Source organism: Phoxinus phoxinus (assembly GCF_949152265.1).
Source record: "Phoxinus phoxinus genome assembly, chromosome: 10".
NCBI classification, from domain to species: Eukaryota; Metazoa; Chordata; class Actinopteri; order Cypriniformes; family Leuciscidae; genus Phoxinus; species Phoxinus phoxinus.
This window is the reverse complement of record NC_136885.1, coordinates 33847408-33865994: the sequence shown is the minus strand read 5'-3', so window position 1 is coordinate 33865994 and position 18587 is coordinate 33847408. Positions and strand designations below refer to the sequence as shown.

Below are 18587 nucleotides of genomic sequence, written 5' to 3'. Positions count from 1 at the left end.
AAAGCTACAGCAAAGAGATGCAAACGGATCGCTGCAATTCAAAGTGTAAGGCTGGAAAAACTGGTTGGAGAGATAGACTGGTCTATGAAACAAAGAACCTTGCTGGAAATTAACATCTGACCTCCCCCATACAATCTCACTCCCTCTCACGCCTAAAGACTCACACAAGAATATATATGTGGTTTATAATGTGAATGATTATATGTTTAGTATTATTTTAAATGTCTCAGAGTGAGTGGTACAAATGTCTAATTTCCAACTAAGTTAAACAAAAAGAAATCAGGTTTTGAGAAGTTTAGAGAAACTGACACACAAAGGAAGGTTGTCTCTAGGCAAATGGTCTCCTACCCCCAAAAGGTGTCAACTTTGAATGTAAATTCCCATTGTTAACATGTGAAGAGGTTTTGGCTACTTAATGGAATGCGGCAGAGGAATCGGGGCGCTTTTTCTGTATTCAGACTGGTTCGTGATGGCTGGGAGTGACCGAGACTTCCAGCCTCATGTATTTGCATAAGGTTGGGTTATATAATTGACCTGATACCTGATTTAATAAATTGTTTGATTATTCAAACTGATTTTGACCTTGTTCATTTAATAGTTTAAAAGTAATAGTCAAACATTCGCTCACTTTTAGTGATGCATAGATATGATCAAAACCTTTCATTTATGGAGTCAGATGAAATAACGAGTAAATACATATGAGAAATATATATTGCATTAACCCAAATTACTTTGAGATGCTGGACAGACGGAACGTGCAAGAAACCTTCCCCGTGTAATTGGAAACCCTCATTGGACCAATATAGCGCGGCTTACACAGAATAACTGGACTCCAGGCAGCGCAACGTGGATTTGCAGTTGTAAAATCATACCCTATACATTGTATTGTTAATCATCAATTAAATATTTACCATCTTATATTCTACATAATTGGATGTTTTTAAATAAACACTGCAAACTATACAAGTTTTAGGGCTGGACGATATGACGGGTCTGACGGGTCGAACTTCAGATCTGATGCTGTTGGCCTGGCGCTGTTGTCTAGAGACTGCTGTGACAAGTTATGAAGTCTCTCAGTCATCCAAAGGCTGCTCAGCCGTTTTCCCCTGCACACGCACAGACAGAACATGCGGTGCCAAAGTCAAAGAGGGAAGAACTGTGGGATATTGTTTCTCTTTACCTTAGAAGTCTGCACGGGCTTTAAACTTAAGCCTGACCCGAGGTCTGTTTCTCACAGTAAATACCTTCTTTTTTTATTTTTATAATAGCCTGTATTTTATGATTGCTTGCAACTATAATTAAAACATATATATAGGCTACATTTACAAACACCGTTTCACCAAGGCACAGCGGTTACTAATTACGAAACTTAGATGTGGTTGAACGGGTGAAACAGTCACAAATTCCCCTGGAACTCAAACATTACACTTCAAAATAAAGTTTGCGCAGTAGCACAACTAATTACACAAATATACCCAGCCAACATTTGTATGTGGGGCCCATATGGGTATGAAATGGGCTGAAAAAATGGGCCGCATGTAGGATTGTCCGCGGGTTCCATAATGGCCCCATGTTAATTGCCCAGATGAATTTCATGGTACTAGTTGGGACCCAAGTGGGCAACATGCACAAGACCTATCTCGGTCCCAGCTTAACCCCACGACATTTGTATGTGTGGCCCATGTGGGTTTGATATGGGCTGAAAAATGGGCTCTATGGGATTGGCCCCATGTTAATCGCCCACATGGATTGCATATAGGATGGCAATTATAAACAGGTGGGCCCCAACTGGGCTACATGCACAAGACCCATCTTGGTCCCAGCTTTAGTTTTATTGTGGGTACTACAAGGTTACTACATGGGCTGAAATACAGGCTGTAAGTGGGTTTGTCCACGGGTTCCATGTTGGCCCCAGCAACTTACTCATTTAGGTTTTATGCAGGATTTCACAGGGCTTTAGGTGGGGCCCAACTAGGAATCATAGGCATGTGGCCCAACTAGGGATAATCTGGGTTCCATCTAAATGAGTAGCAACACCACACAAACAAGTTTTAAAACATTAGAGCACACAGTGAGATTGAAATCTTTTCAAATTTAAATTTTATTGAAATTACCCATCATATATTGCTATATTCTGTTTGTCAGATTAAAGAGTATCTCTTTAAAGTTATATACCTACTTGTTAAAATACATATTTTTAACCTGTATTTGGCCCAGTCTTTACTGAAAGCTTTGAACATTTGAACAGGAAATAAATTGGGGACAGTTTAGAAGAAGCAGCAACTATACATTCATCAGTACAGCTTATACTGCAGACAGTCATCTGTTTGACCCGGTTAAAAAGAAACTGCATGAGATGGGGATCCGCTACGCGCTGTTGTATCCAGCAATCCTCAGGATCCACATCGGTGTTGAAGCGCACCTCTGCAACTCTCCAGACGAAGCGGAGGTGCTTATTCGGGATGTTCAGATGAAGTCTCCCTAGTTCGGGTCTGTTCTGATTTGCACAGCAGAAAAATATGCCCACAACATTAAAGATCCAACGGTATATTAAATTGTACACATGGGGTGCTTTTTATCCTTGTGTGCACCAAACCCATCTAGCGTGCCAGGTGACTGTTTTATCAGGCACTTTACTTATTTGGATGCTCCTTCCCTAGTAAATAATAAATAAATAAAAAAACCTATACAAAAACATTATTATATACTTATTATCCTTCAAACCCATTAACATATTTATTGACACAATCACCTAAGACTTATATTGAATTTATAATAAAACTATATTTGGAGCATTTCTTTAGTGCAGAATGTAACTTTTTTTTATATAACAACAATTTGGAAAAAAACTAAAATGTAATTATATATATATATATATATATATATATATGTATATATATAATGTATATATATATATATCACTATTAATAAAGTGTACCTAAAGTATAGTTCCACAATCAAATACACTTAACCTCAGCACTTCCAGATAACTAAAGTGCATTAAGTACAAAATGTGTTGTTCTTATTGACTTTAAGTATGTCATTTAGGATACCAAAGTACAATTGCAGGGTATTCATATTAAGTACATAAATATGTAAATGTATTGTAAATATATATAAGTAGGCCTATATTATTTTTTTCACTAGGGTTTTCATGTGTTTGAGTTTTAAACTAGCTGACAACATTGACATCAGAGGCTACAATATTAAACATGCTAATCGCGATTGATGAAGCTTCACAGTCATGGTACACACAGCTGCAGGTTGTACGTTACGTCCGTTATCCGTTTATTAAACTCTCGTGAGTAACGTTACACAGACAGAACATCTGGGAAGTTAATGAACTCCATTAACACAAGATTTGTTTATCTGCATTATATATTCTACCATTAACTATATTAGCACTCTCACCCACTTATTTTAATGTAATACCCAGAGCCATAGAGAGAAAGAGTTGCGACACTCACACTCCCATAGACCTCCGTTGTCAAAAATGGCGGCGCTTTTAACCGCCTACTTCCGGGATTAGGAGATCGGATTAGTTCCAAAAACTGTCATTTGAGCGTTGAACCCCATTCACTTACATTGCTGCGCGTCGAGTTGTTCCAGAGGTAACTTGCTGAAATATCGACCACTTTTGAATTGGCAACTGTCTATATTGTTTCAGAGGCCCTTTGCGATGCTTATACTGGTCTTCATTTGTATATGCACAGCGTAATTATTTATATTTTTGTCACGGGGTGACAAATAATCCCCGGAACTAATCCCATCAGAGAAGTGTTCCCGCCGGGACACTTTTAGTGTAACACTGTCCCCGGGCTTGTGTGTGTGTCTGTCGTCATGACAACTAAATGGCAGATTGGCAACAGGTGCGGGGACTTCACTTTGAGTGCCTGATTAAGGTGGCGCCAGTGTTTGGAGAGGATAAAACACAAGAGGAAGAGAAGGCTGTGTGTTCTCCCTCCGCGTTGTGTGGTTGTTTCTTTGTCTTCCCCCGGCGATCTGGTATGGTTCTCTCCCGTTGGGAAATGTTTGTGGAGTGTTGCAGCTGAAGGACCATCGTGAAAGAAGAGGAGTGTTGCTTGTGGGATCCGAGGGCAGTTGTGAAGAGTGGAATTCGTCGTCTGGACTGGGAAAGAGTGAGATGAGTGATTGACAAATTGAATCTCATAAACGCATGTTTTCTACACTAAATTGGATACTGGTTTGAAGTGCTTGGATCACGTTGTATACATCGCACTGAGTGAAATATACTGATTCCTTGTCGATCTCTAGCCTCCCCCTCGGCCATTGAAACCAGCGAAGTGAAGCCGCTTGTAGTGGTGAGGAAATTATTCACCGCATCTGTCCCAACTCTGACTATCATCGGCTCTTCAGATCGAGACCTCTGGGTGAGTGTTGGCCTTACTTTGCACTTGAAGAGTGGATTTGTAATGCTGAAATTGACGTTTCCCAACACGTTGCATGTTTGGAATTGGACTGTCGTGTGTGTGTGGAAGATTTACCTTTTATCGCCGTGCACTCCCCATGTGTTATGCTGGTCTACCGTCCATCATAAGAGTCTAGCAAGATCGATTGCAGTCACCTGTTGGATGTCAGAAGGAAAAGCCCCCGTGCGCACACTACACGTGAGAACTGTTTTCCTCTGCTTGAAGTTTATGCTGTCTGTCCCAGTGAGAACCCTGCTCAGCTTATGACTTTGTCTCCTGCCACCCATGTGAGAGCTGTTCACCTCTATTTGAAGTGTTGATTCCGTCTGTTCCAGCGAATGTCGCTCAGCTTGTGACTTTGTCCCCTGCCACACACGTGAGAACTGTTTACCTCTGTTTGAAGTTTATGCTGCCTGTCCCAGTGAGAGCCCGGCTCAGCTTATGACTCTGTCTCCTGCCACCCTTGTGAGAGCTGTTCACCTCCATTCGAAGTGTTGATTCCGTCTGTTCCAGTGAACGGCGCTCAGCTTGTGACTGTGTCCCCTGCAACACACGTGAGAACTGTTTACCTCTGCTTGAAGTTTGTGTGCTGTCTGCCCCAGTGAAAGCCCTGCTCAGCTTATGACTCTGTCTCCTACCACCAATGTGAGAGCTGTTCACCTCTATTTTGAAGTGTTGATTCCGTCTGTTCCAGCGAACGTCGCTCAGCTTGTGACTTTGTCCCCTGCAACACACGTGAGAACTGTTTACCTCTGCTTGAAGTCTGTGTGCTGTCTGCCCCAGTGAAAGCCCTGCTCAGCTTATGACTCTGTCTCCTGCCACCAACGTGAGAGCTGTTCACCTCTATTTGAAGTGTTGACTCCGTCTGTTCCAGTGAACGCCCGCTCAGCTTGTAACTTTGTCCCCTGCAACACACGTGAAAACTGTTTACCTCTGCTTGAAGTTTGAATGCTGTCTGTCCCAGTGAAAGCCCTGTTCAGCTATTGACTCTGTCTCCTGCCACCCATGTGAGAGCTATTCACCTCTATTTGAAGCGTTGATTCTGTCTGGGCCAGCCAAAGCCCCGCTCCGCTTGCGACTTGAGTCTGCTGTAGCCCTGAAACCCACCTGTATGGTGCGAAGTGCCCGCCCTTTACAACTCCTGTGAGCCCTGATCCACCTACTCACCTGCGATACTCACCTGTGATACTCACCTGTTCAGTGAGTTGGCACCAGCGCCAGAAGGAAGTAAGCCTGACCCCCCCACTCACCTGTGATACCCACCTGTTCAGTACCTACCACTGTGAGTTGGCACCAGCGCCAGAAGGAAGTAAGCCTGACTCATTTACTCACCTGCGATACCCACCTGTTCAGTACCTACCACTGCGAGTTGGCACCAGCGCCAGAAGGAAGTGAGCCTGACCCCCCACTTGCCTTGGATTCCTGGGAAGAGGAAGGAAGAGGAATTTTAGATTAGGATTTTCAAATTGTTTTTATATTTAATAAAGCCTGTCATTCTTTTTATTCCTGTCTCCTGCCTCCTCCTTTGACACGCTCCTCAGGGTGATCCTGGTCTAGGGGTGGGTGCAGTCTGGCTTGGCCCACCTCGACCTGTGACATATTTTGGCGTAGTCGGCAGGATTCACCTTGAGTTGAGCGATCAGAGGTTGAGATGGCGGAGGAGGAAGAGCCTGGAGCTCGGCAACCTGTCATGCCGATTTTCATGGGTGCCCCATGGGCCTCGAGGTACGGAGGCCCGGGGTCCGAAGTAAGTCTGTCCCTGTGGAAGACCCAGGTGGAATACCTGGCGGGGCTTCAAGGTCTGAGTGCTCTGCAGAAGGTCCAGTTCGTTTTGAACTCTCTGGAGGGGGAGGCGAGAAGAGAAGTTCAGGCAGCACCAGAAGCCAACCGTGCGACGGTCCAGGCTATCTTTGAGTTTCTTACGGGGCAGTATGGAGATACCACTCCGGTAGCTGCTCTGAGGACGAAGTTTTTCAATTCTCGCCAGGGTCCCCGACAATCCGTTCGGGCATTCGCCTTGCAACTGCGGGAGCAGTTTTCCAGGCTCACGGGAAGGCCGGACCATGGCTTGGGGGAAGGAGAGGTGTTGTTGCGAGATCAATTCCTGTTGGGGCTGCGAGAGGGTCCCGTACGACAGAGCCTGCGGGTGCAGCTTCGGAGAGGGCCAGACATGACTTTCGAAGAGCTGAGGCAAGAAGCCCTGGCTCTTGAGCGCGACCAGGCGGAGCATGTGGAAACCCCCAGCTGTTTGGCTACCAATGTCGTCGAATCCCCCTTGGCCATTGCGGCACCCGACTGGAAGCAGGCCCTCCGGGAAGAACTGAGGCGAGATGTTCAGGAACAAATGTCCGAGTTGTCCAAGTCTGTCATGGAAGAGCTTCGTCGGGAGCGCCTGCAGCCACCTTTTCACTCTCGGGAACGGGCTTACTCCGACGGGAATCGCCCTTCCGAACGCCGTCCTCCCCGGCCAGCGGGCTCCCGATTCCAGTGGGACGAACATGGGCGGCCCATTTGTAATGGCTGTGGAGAGTCGGGGCATTACTTTCGCCAATGCTCTGCCCGACGGGCATCACAAGGGGGTTTTTAGAGTCTCCGGCCACTGTGGGTCAAGTGGTCGGGACCCCTGTATTAGACCCCTCTTCTTCCACATCCCCTCAGGGTCGCTTGATAGGCCGCTGCCCAGTGGTGGTGGCCCAAGTTAATGGTCAGGAGATACATTGTCTCTTGGATACAGGCTCCCAAGTGACCTTATTCTCTGAGAGTTTGGCCCATGAGCTGTTTGGCACCAACGGTAGATCGCCTGTGGATGCTCCCTGGTTGACGCTGCGTGGGGCAAATGGACTGGACATACCATACGTAGGATACCTTGTGACCGATTTGGAGATCCATGGAGTTGTAGTGCCTCAGAAGGGGGTGGTAGTTGTCCGAGACCCGTGTCTAGGGTCCCATCGTGCCCTGATTGGGATGAATGTCATCTCGGATTGCTGGGAGGAGCTATTCCGAGGTAGACCGGCGCGAACAGCTGTAACCCCGGCCGGACAGGAGTGGGACCGTATCAGGGCCGATTGCCGCCGGATATGTCTGGCTGAAAAACAGCATGACCGGGAGAGCACGGGAAGAGTGGCCTGCCGCTACGCCCTGTCTATCCCAGCTCGAAGTGAGGCTGTAGTCTGGGCCAGGCTGCCCCCTCGACGTTACCATCCGCAAGAGTGGGTGATGGTGGAGCCCCACGAAGAGGGTCCCAAGGTGGAGATAGCTCGAGGACTGGCAACTGTTCAGGGAGGCCGAGTCTCAGTAAGGGTGAGGAACACGAACCCCTTCCTTGTCCACCTGTATCATCACCAATGTTTGGCCCGGGTGACCTCAGTAAGACCGCAGCAGGTTCGTGAGCAGGGCGAAGTCAACTTTAAGCGGGTGAGTCCTACAGTGGTCGAAGTGGCTTTAGCGCGGGCCGGTCCAGGAGTGGAGGAGATAGAAGGAGGATTGCCTGCTCACTTGAAGGGAGAGTCTTTACGGGGTGACGGGCTGGAGGAAGAACAAGTGGGACAACTGCAAGAATTCTTGAGGGGATGGCAACACCTGTTCTCTACTCACGAAGAGGACTATGGCCGCACGGATGTGGTAAAACACCAGATTCCCACTGGGGACGCTGCACCGAGCCGAGAGCGCTACCGACCTGTACCCCCGACCTTGTACACGGAGGTCCGTACCCTGTTGCGAGGAATGCTTGACAGAGGGATTATCCGTGAGAGCAGCAGCCCTTGGGCCGCACCAATAGTGTTGGTCCGTAAGAAGACGGGTTCCTGGAGGTTTTGTGTAGATTACCGCCGGTTGAACCAGGTAACCAAGAAGGATGCTTTCCCGTTGCCGCGGGTTGAAGATTCGCTTACGAGCCTCACTCAAGCTGCCTGGTACTCCACCCTCGATTTGGCCAGCGGTTATTGGCAGGTACAAATGGACGAGCGTGACCGGGAGAAGACGGCCTTTACCACCCCTTTCGGTCTCTATGAGTGGGACCGTATGCCGTTCGGCCTCTGCAACGCTCCAGCCACATTCCAGCGGCTGATGCAGCGTTGTTTGGGCAGCCAAGTGATGGATACCACCCTCGTCTATCTGGATGACATCATCACTTACTCTCCCGATTTCAAGTCCCATCTGGAACATCTTGGGCAAGTCTTCAGCTCCCTAGAGCGCTATGGGCTGAAGTTACAGCCGGACAAGTGTCAGCTCTTCCGAAAGGAGGTTAAGTTTCTGGGGCACGTGGTCAGTGCGGCGGGGATCTCCGTCGACCCAGAAAAAGTGAGGGCGGTGCAAGAGTGGACAGCTCCCCAGACAGTGCGCCAAGTTCGGTCATTCCTGGGCTTCGTGGGCTACTATAGGCGATTCATTAAGGGCTTCTCCAAAATTGCCAAACCCATTAACCAGCTGTTGGGAGGCACGGGTCGAGCACGGGGTCGAGGGTCCCCTTCCATTCAATGGGACCCCGCCTGCGAAGCCGCTTTCCAGCAGCTCAAGCAGGAACTCTTGCAGGCCCCGATACTGGCCTATGCCGACTTTACTCAACCATTCATCCTGTACACCGATGCTAGTCAACTGGGGTTGGGAGCCGTGTTGGCGCAGAAACAACAAGGAGAGGAGAAAGTCATCGCCTATGCAAGCCGAAGCTTACACCCCGCAGAGAAGAATGACTCGAACTACAGCTCCTTTAAACTCGAGCTACTGGCCATGAAGTGGGCGCTGGGTGAAAAATTTAAAGATTACTTGTGGGGAGCCAAGGTACGAGTTGTCACGGACAATAACCCGCTGGTGCATCTACAAACGGCCAAACTAGGGGCAGTGGAGCAACGCTGGGTGGCGCAACTGGCCAACTTTGACTATCAGATCCAGTACCGGCCAGGGAGAGAGCACACCAACGCTGACGTGCTATCCAGGTTACCGGGTGAAGGATCGGCAGGCCATACACCGGCCTCAGGACTGGGGTCCGACGAGGGATTAATGGTGGGAGTTGTAGAGGCCCCAGGGCAGACGCCTGAGGACCCCCCTCCGTGTTGGGGGTGGGACCCACAACGATGGAGACTGTGGCAGGGCGAAGATGGAGATGTGTTGCGGGTACGGACATGGTTGGAACAGAAGACCTGGCCCGAGGGGGCGGAACGTCGAACTCAGACCCGAAGTGTGCGAGGCCTGCTGGGACAGAGGGAAAGGCTCTACTTGAGGGATGGGGTGCTCTGTAGGACGCTCCAGGACCCCGGCCGAGGAGAGGAGGTTTGTCAGATCGTGGTCCCCGAAGGACGGAGGCAGGCTTTGCTGGAGGCGTATAATGCTAGGATGGGACATCAGGGGCAAGAGAGGACATTGGCCTTGTTGAGGCGACATTTCTACTGGCCTGGGATGGAGGGTACCACCAGGACTTACCTTCAGAGATGCCCACGTTGCACCTTGTTCAAGTCCAGGAGGGAGAAACGGGCACCGTTGGTCCCGATTCAGGCCAGGGCACCTCTGCATATGGTGGCAATGGACTTCCTCACCCTGGGACGGCCGGTGGACCAGATCCAGAATATTCTCGTTGTCACCGATCTGTTCACCAAACATGCTTGGGCCATCCCCACTATGGACCAAACTGCCCTGACCACTGCTAACGCCCTCTGGAAGTACGTGATCCAGCCATTCGGATGCCCTGAAATCCTCCATTCGGACCAAGGGGCCAACTTCGAGTCAAAGGTGATTCATGAATTATGCCAACTGTACGGATGTAAGAAGACCCATACGACCCCTTATCATCCTCAAGGGAACGGGGGGTGTGAACGATTCAATCAAACCTTGCTGGGCTTGTTGGGAACCTTGGAGGAAGAGCAGCAGGGCCACTGGGCTGATCGGCTCCCAGCCGTGATGCAGGCGTACAACAATAGCATACACAGTACCACCGGTTATGCCCCTACCTACCTGATGTTCGGCCGACATGTGAGGCTCCCAATGGATATGCTTATGGGAACCACTGGGGGAGAAGAGGGAAGTAGTCTGTCCGACTGGGTAGCGAACCATCACCGACGCCTCCAGTCCGCATACGAACAGGTCGCTGGCCGGATTAATCAGGCGGCGGTAAAGAACAAGAGATTGTATGATAGAACGGCCCGAGAAGCCCCGCTACTGCCCGGGGAGAGGGTGCTGCTACGGGATAATCGTCGACAAGGGAAGGGAAAATTGAGCAACCGATGGGAGGCCCAGCCATACGTCGTTCAGCGACAACCCCATCCGGACCAACCTGTATATGCCCTACGGCCCGAAGGGAAGACGGGCCCCGAACGGGTGTTACACCGTAACCTGATCCGCCCTTGCCCGAATTACCCAAAGCCAGTGGTAGAGGACCCACCGGCCGAGACGCCTTGGATGCCCCCGCTGGTAGGATGGGCAGTGATCCCGAGGGGCCTAGGCCTAGGACCACGACCTGAAGCACCCATCTCCCCACCACGACGTTCTCAGCGAGAGAATCGGGGTCAGCCTCCAGCCAGGTACGGAGACTGGGTGACTGGAGACCGTTCTCGGGACTAGAACGGTTTGGCAGGGGGGTATGTCACGGGGTGACAAATAATCCCCGGAACTAATCCCATCAGAGAAGTGTTCCCGCCGGGACACTTTTAGTGTAACACTGTCCCCGGGCTTGTGTGTGTGTCTGTCGTCATGACAACTAAATGGCAGATTGGCAACAGGTGCGGGGACTTCACTTTGAGTGCCTGATTAAGGTGGCGCCAGTGTTTGGAGAGGATAAAACACAAGAGGAAGAGAAGGCTGTGTGTTCTCCCTCCGCGTTGTGTGGTTGTTTCTTTGTCTTCCCCCGGCGATCTGGTATGGTTCTCTCCCGTTGGGAAATGTTTGTGGAGTGTTGCAGCTGAAGGACCATCGTGAAAGAAGAGGAGTGTTGCTTGTGGGATCCGAGGGCAGTTGTGAAGAGTGGAATTCGTCGTCTGGACTGGGAAAGAGTGAGATGAGTGATTGACAAATTGAATCTCATAAACGCATGTTTTCTACACTAAATTGGATACTGGTTTGAAGTGCTTGGATCACGTTGTATACATCGCACTGAGTGAAATATACTGATTCCTTGTCGATCTCTAGCCTCCCCCTCGGCCATTGAAACCAGCGAAGTGAAGCCGCTTGTAGTGGTGAGGAAATTATTCACCGCATCTGTCCCAACTCTGACTATCATCGGCTCTTCAGATCGAGACCTCTGGGTGAGTGTTGGCCTTACTTTGCACTTGAAAAGTGGATTTGTAATGCTGAAATTGACGTTTCCCATCACGTTGCATGTTTGGAATTGGACTGTCGTGTGTGTGTGGAAGATTTACCTTTTATCGCCGTGCACTCCCCATGTGTTATGCTGGTCTACCGTCCATCATAAGAGTCTAGCAAGATCGATTGCAGTCACCTGTTGGATGTCAGAAGGAAAAGCCCCCGTGCGCACACTACACGTGAGAACTGTTTTCCTCTGCTTGAAGTTTATGCTGTCTGTCCCAGTGAGAACCCTGCTCAGCTTATGACTTTGTCTCCTGCCACCCATGTGAGAGCTGTTCACCTCTATTTGAAGTGTTGATTCCGTCTGTTCCAGCGAATGTCGCTCAGCTTGTGACTTTGTCCCCTGCCACACACGTGAGAACTGTTTACCTCTGTTTGAAGTTTATGCTGCCTGTCCCAGTGAGAGCCCGGCTCAGCTTATGACTCTGTCTCCTGCCACCCTTGTGAGAGCTGTTCACCTCCATTCGAAGTGTTGATTCCGTCTGTTCCAGTGAACGGCGCTCAGCTTGTGACTGTGTCCCCTGCAACACACGTGAGAACTGTTTACCTCTGCTTGAAGTTTGTGTGCTGTCTGCCCCAGTGAAAGCCCTGCTCAGCTTATGACTCTGTCTCCTACCACCAATGTGAGAGCTGTTCACCTCTATTTTGAAGTGTTGATTCCGTCTGTTCCAGCGAACGTCGCTCAGCTTGTGACTTTGTCCCCTGCAACACACGTGAGAACTGTTTACCTCTGCTTGAAGTCTGTGTGCTGTCTGCCCCAGTGAAAGCCCTGCTCAGCTTATGACTCTGTCTCCTGCCACCAACGTGAGAGCTGTTCACCTCTATTTGAAGTGTTGACTCCGTCTGTTCCAGTGAACGCCCGCTCAGCTTGTAACTTTGTCCCCTGCAACACACGTGAAAACTGTTTACCTCTGCTTGAAGTTTGAATGCTGTCTGTCCCAGTGAAAGCCCTGTTCAGCTATTGACTCTGTCTCCTGCCACCCATGTGAGAGCTATTCACCTCTATTTGAAGCGTTGATTCTGTCTGGGCCAGCCAAAGCCCCGCTCCGCTTGCGACTTGAGTCTGCTGTAGCCCTGAAACCCACCTGTATGGTGCGAAGTGCCCGCCCTTTACAACTCCTGTGAGCCCTGATCCACCTACTCACCTGCGATACTCACCTGTGATACTCACCTGTTCAGTGAGTTGGCACCAGCGCCAGAAGGAAGTAAGCCTGACCCCCCCACTCACCTGTGATACCCACCTGTTCAGTACCTACCACTGTGAGTTGGCACCAGCGCCAGAAGGAAGTAAGCCTGACTCATTTACTCACCTGCGATACCCACCTGTTCAGTACCTACCACTGCGAGTTGGCACCAGCGCCAGAAGGAAGTGAGCCTGACCCCCCACTTGCCTTGGATTCCTGGGAAGAGGAAGGAAGAGGAATTTTAGATTAGGATTTTCAAATTGTTTTTATATTTAATAAAGCCTGTCATTCTTTTTATTCCTGTCTCCTGCCTCCTCCTTTGACACGCTCCTCAGGGTGATCCTGGTCTAGGGGTGGGTGCAGTCTGGCTTGGCCCACCTCGACCTGTGACATTTTATCTTGGTTATTTCAACCAATTTTCTAGCATTGCCAGCGTGACTTCGCCAGCTGTGAAGGTAGCATCTGATTAGTTTGGTAATTTTTCGCTACCACCTTTATAGCAACTTTTATTTCATTAGTTTTTTGGGATATACTAACTTTTCATTTATTGTCTTGAGTGAAGCGGCGTGTGAGAACAATGCTGGACCTCTAGGATTGTTATAGCCTATGGCCATCACCAGTCCTGTCTGTTTCATGCATCACCTGCCCCTGGTTTTTGTTTTTCTTGTTCACACAAGCACACATTTTTGTTGTCTGTCATTGTTTAATAAAAAATATTTTATTTGAAAACCTTCATTTGAATCAGCCATGCGAATTCTGAACGGACCGCCACGGCAGACCTCTTTGTGTGATCGCGAAGGTAACGTTAGGCTAATGGCTGAATTGGAATTTATAAGCAAAATCACAGGAATCAATAGCCTAATACAGCCCAGTTGTGCTAAAATAAATATCATGAGACATCCATCATCAGATGAATGATATGGAAAAGTTAAGTTAGAGCCGCTAAAGCCAGTGCTACTACCCATGCGAACATGAACACTAAGCTTTTCCCTCCAAAAATATAGCCTAAAACTTAAATATACTTAATATAAAGTAATATACAGTACCTCGTTGCCCCTCCAAATGCAAAACTGATATTAACAAAATGCAATAACAGCTGAAAAAGTACTTGGGTATGTGTTTTATTTTATATTTACCGTTCAATAATGCAATCGCTGCTGTCTGTCCCATAGAAGAACGTGACAGCCAGCGTATGTTTTGGAACTATTGGGGCTTACATGAACCACGTGACAGCCTTAGCGGCGACATCAAAGAGTGTCGCAACTCTCTCTCTCTATAACTCTGGTAAATACCTAAACATTACATATTTATCACTTCCTGTCGGTAATGGCAGCCTGGATAAACAAGCACAATTAAGACGTCCAGGTCGGTAGATGACATCATATGTGTAGCAAAGCAAGCAAGTAATTCTCAAGAATGTTCCGCCAGGTAACAAAAGGAATCGCAGGCTCTCCACTGCATGGCAGAAATGGTGCAGGCGTAGGTACGGAAACCATCGTTGCCCATTTGTTGTGTATTGTAGTATGAACACTGCAAATTATTTGGTTCTTATGCAAGATAAGAAAACTTAGACTTAGAAGTGTTAGATAATTTATCTTGTTTTAAGAGTGAATTTCTTCACACTTGTTCAACTTTACACAATAATCTTAAATCAAGCACAACTTATCTTTTTTGTCTCAAATAGGCAGGAAATCTTGAAATGAGGTAAATAACTGTTAAAATAAGATATATTACATCTCTTCCCCAAATTCTCATCAAAATAAATATTGTTTTAAGATTCAGTAACAAACTCAAGTTGCTTGATTCAAGAGTCACACAAAAAGCATCTGAAAGAAACAGTTTATTATTACTCTGACTTCAAGTATGTTCAGACAATGTGAAAGATAAATTACACAGCCTTCACAAGACCAGAGCAATTCCTTCAAGGTTTTTTTTATTCAACACAACACAATGTCAAACATGTCTTCTCCAACCATCACTTCTCTTATTCCCTCTTCCTCAGCAGCACCTCAACACTTAAGCATTACACTGCCACCTGGTGGTTAACTATGAACACCACAAAGACATTTTAAAGGAGAACTCCGGTCAATTTTAACATTGAGCTAAATTTTTAGTAAATTTGGAGTGCTGTCAATACAGAGAACAACGACAAAAATCGGTGTTGCCTACACCGTGTTATCCTCTTTTTAATATTTGCACCCTATTGACTTGAATGGGGTCTAATTTTAAACCTGCTTTCATTTCTCTTATCATCCTTGATGTGTCATACAAGTGCCCAGCCATGTTGAGTGATTCCTTCAGAGTGAACACGAGTGAATCTGACTGCAGGAGATGTGAAAGATATGAATAAAAATGATGTTATATCAGCCAGCGCTCATACCTGTATTTACATCCTGTTTTCGGTCGAAGTCCAAAGTAGTCGATTGTCGAGTTTACGCGCATAGGTTTAGTTACTATGATCACGCGCGTGAACTCGACAATCGACTACTGTCTACTGTACAACTACCTGAAATAAAGCTTTTTCTATTTTGTTTTATGCCAGTTAATATTTATTTTATTTCAAGTAACATTTATGGTTTTAGTTAACGATAATAATCCTGATCTAAAATGATTAGGAATTATTTTATTTCAAATAATTATAATGCAGGTCCCAGTAGGATTCATTTGTGTTTGAAGCAAAAACATTTTTTTTTACAGTTTTATATTATTAGTCTTTCTCCTGTAAATTGCAATAGGCACTGATCTGTTGGCACATGTAAAGGTTTCTTAAACCAAAATATGACAGGTTGATTTGTAGAAGTCTCTTCTACTCATTTTACAGATCATCACCTAAACTAGCTGGACGCGTCTCATGCAGCAGGACTCACTCATGGAGAGCAGAGGCGTCCGTTAAACAAAATGCTCTTCGATGGATTGTGTCGGATGAAGAAAAGGAAAGGATGGTCTGCATTGAAGACCTGCGGGATGGTTCTACACTTAAAACTCATGACCACACCGGTGGCTGCAGCCGCTTCGGTTCCTTCCTCGTTGACTTCAACAAAGGCTTTATGGATCACCTTCGTCACCACCAGGTCGTTGTTGGAGGACATGCCCGAAAGATTCACCTTCAGCGGGTCAAAAACATCCTCCATTCCCATGCTGATCAGAAGACTGTTCATGTCGTAGGTTTCCTCCATCTTGAATCTGGGCAGAGATACTTGAACCTCTTGTTGATACATGACTTCTGGATTGGTCCACTCCATGAGCTTCTCGTAGGTCAGTGCCTTTTCAAGCTGGATAATTAGAGAGACATGTCAGATGAATAGTTAAAATAGTCAAAATGAAAACTGCTCCACAAGTAAATGGTAAATGGTAAATGGACTGCATTTATATAGCGCTTTCACAGACCCAATGGCCACCAAAGCGCTTTACAATATTGCCTCACATTCACCCATTCACTCACTCATTCATACACCGACGGCGGTGTCAGCCATGCAAGGCGATCCAGCTCGTCGGGAGCAGCTGGGGTTAAGTAAACATCTGACTGGTCACGGCTGGCTTATTAAGCATTCAAATCACCTTCTGAAGGCCAGTGTCGTCTTCCATCTCTTTAGGAAGGATGATCAACATACTGAGATTATTCCCGACATACGGCAGCTCCAGAACCTGACTGTTGATCTCTGGGATGAAGACAAGAGGAAACTTTGCCTTTTGATACATCATCTTTACTGGTTTAGTTTGAATCTGCCAAACATAAATGGAAAAAAAATAAAACCCCTCAAATTTCATCATGACTGTTACAAATATTTTTTAAAAAGAGCATGAAATCCCACCTTGTTCAGCTTAAACTGCTCATCTCTGGTGGCTTCCTTTGGGAATTTCTTCTCCCAGTTTCCCTTGAAGTAGATGGCGTTCACCAAAACCAGTCTCGTCATCCCATCGATGGCTCCCTGTGGCACCAAGTCCTTGATCTTCTCTAAAATGGATATTGTTTAGTTAGAGGAGTGATTTGAACTGGTTGGGTTTGATATTCTTTTACTATTTCAACTCAAGAACCCATTAAAGCAAACATGGCCCATGAAAAGACAATTTTGCTGAATCTAAAGTGCTGCAAAAAACATAAAAAAATACTTTTGTAAGAGTGTAGAATAAGTTTCAAATTGAGAATAAGTTTATGCTGGATTTCACCTTGTGTTTTTGTCTCCACCCATTTGTTGATGTTGACACGAGCCGCCTCTGATTTGTTCTTGAAGTCCACCTTCTCCAGTCCGGCTTCATAGTAGCTTTTTGCGTCCTTGAGGAATTTCTGTAATATAGCAAACCGATTGAGGTGGAAGTGATATTAGAGTTGAGAACATTTCCAGAACCTCCAGTGAATAAACCGAGTCTTACCTCAACAAACTGGTAGGATTGCTCTCCGTAGAGGCGGTTGGCAAGACTCAACGCATACGGGACTCCTGGTTTGTTCAGCTCACTCATGAACTTGTTGAAGCTGGAATGAATTTGGTCCTCAGTTGTTTCCTCTGGAGATTTCTGTTTGCATCAACAATATCAGATTTAATCAGTTGAATCAGACGAACCCAAAGGATACATGCGTCTCTACAGTAAATACAGCTGTTCATGCAACAGAACCTTGACAGAATGTTAGCTAAAGTCCTGAGAACGTTCCCTGTTAACTGGGTTAGTGTTTGATGTAAATATTCATACGAAACCTTGAGTTCAGCAGGTGTCTGAGGTTTCTGGGTTTGCTGCATCATTGGTGGTTCATTGTTAAAGCCCAGGACCTACACAGCATTATTATGGCAGAATTAATAAAGATAACTTCAACATATTGTGAATGCACAACTCAAATGCTCATTAAAAAAGTGTAAAATGTACTAGAAAAGACAATGAAGAACTGATGATGTCAGACACATTCTTTGTTGATTTTGGCCCTCAGGTCTTTGATAATTAAATGAGTGGAAAGAGAGATTAATTGCTGGCACTTTACTGTTTATGCCATGCCTGGAACTCAAATTACACGCGGTGCGTCCGAAATCAAATACTTCCCTACGCCAAAAATAGTATTTGAAACACAGTTGGTGAAAAGTCCCCGGATGATCTTCTACTTTCAAGATTCTGAAGTGCGCATTTGATGGACACTTTATTATCCCATGAGGCCACGGGAGAGGATTTATGAATGGTAGTGAAAAGTCACATGACAGAAACAACATGGCGGATGTAGTACGTCAGGATTACATTCATACTTAATTTAACACGCTTTTTTAAAAAAGTATTTATATTATGTATTATCACAGGACAGTGCAATACTCCTATATGGAGGTAATAATCTTTATTGTGTTTGTTTGTTGTAGGTTTATTACAAAACAATAAAACAACGCAGTTCATAGAAAACAATGCAGACCACTTTAAAATCTGGAACGCATACACCCGTTGTGCAAAGGCTTGTGTCAACTTGCTTCCTGGTCCCTCAGTCTACTTTCCTGTCACCCTCCTTTTAAAAGTATATTGTGTGAGATCACCTTAGTCATCTGAGCCGCTGTGTTTCCTCTTGCACCGAGCGACACCATGGCCAGAGCCGAGGAGATGCTGACAGGAGAGTAGAACACATTTCCTGATGCGTTTCCTTCGCTGATCTTCTTGAACAGGTCGAGGGAGAACTGTGTGTTTGCAGCAGACAAATGCTCCATTTTCACAAGCTGGA

General features: G+C 46.7%; 1 protein-coding gene across 1 annotated transcript; it reads right to left on the bottom strand.

Annotated features, from left to right (window-relative positions):
• Positions 1-14726: 14726 nt before the first annotated feature.
• Positions 14727-18579, bottom strand: LOC307005321 (leukocyte elastase inhibitor-like). The gene is made up of 7 exons (XM_079625365.1): positions 18406-18579; positions 17596-17667; positions 17276-17416; positions 17072-17189; positions 16717-16859; positions 16463-16627; positions 14727-16176 (listed from the first exon to the last, which is right to left on the bottom strand). The coding sequence occupies exons 1-7, from the start codon at positions 18571-18573 to the stop codon at positions 15772-15774; spliced, it is 1212 nt and encodes a 403-aa protein (XP_079481491.1). The 5' UTR covers positions 18574-18579; the 3' UTR covers positions 14727-15771.
• Between the last annotated feature and the right edge of the window lie 8 nt (positions 18580-18587).

Bases quoted from the DNA above. Each gene is read 5' to 3' on its own strand.
- LOC307005321 (XM_079625365.1), bottom strand. From the start codon at position 18,573: ATGGAGCATTTGTCTGCTGCAAACACACAGTTCTCCCTCGACCTGTTC. The intron at 17,417-17,595 runs GTTTCGTATGAA...TGATGCAAACAG, and splicing joins AGACACCTGCTGAACTCAAG to AAATCTCCAGAGGAAACAAC. The intron at 17,190-17,275 runs GTAAGACTCGGT...GCTATATTACAG, and splicing joins AATCCTACCAGTTTGTTGAG to AAATTCCTCAAGGACGCAAA.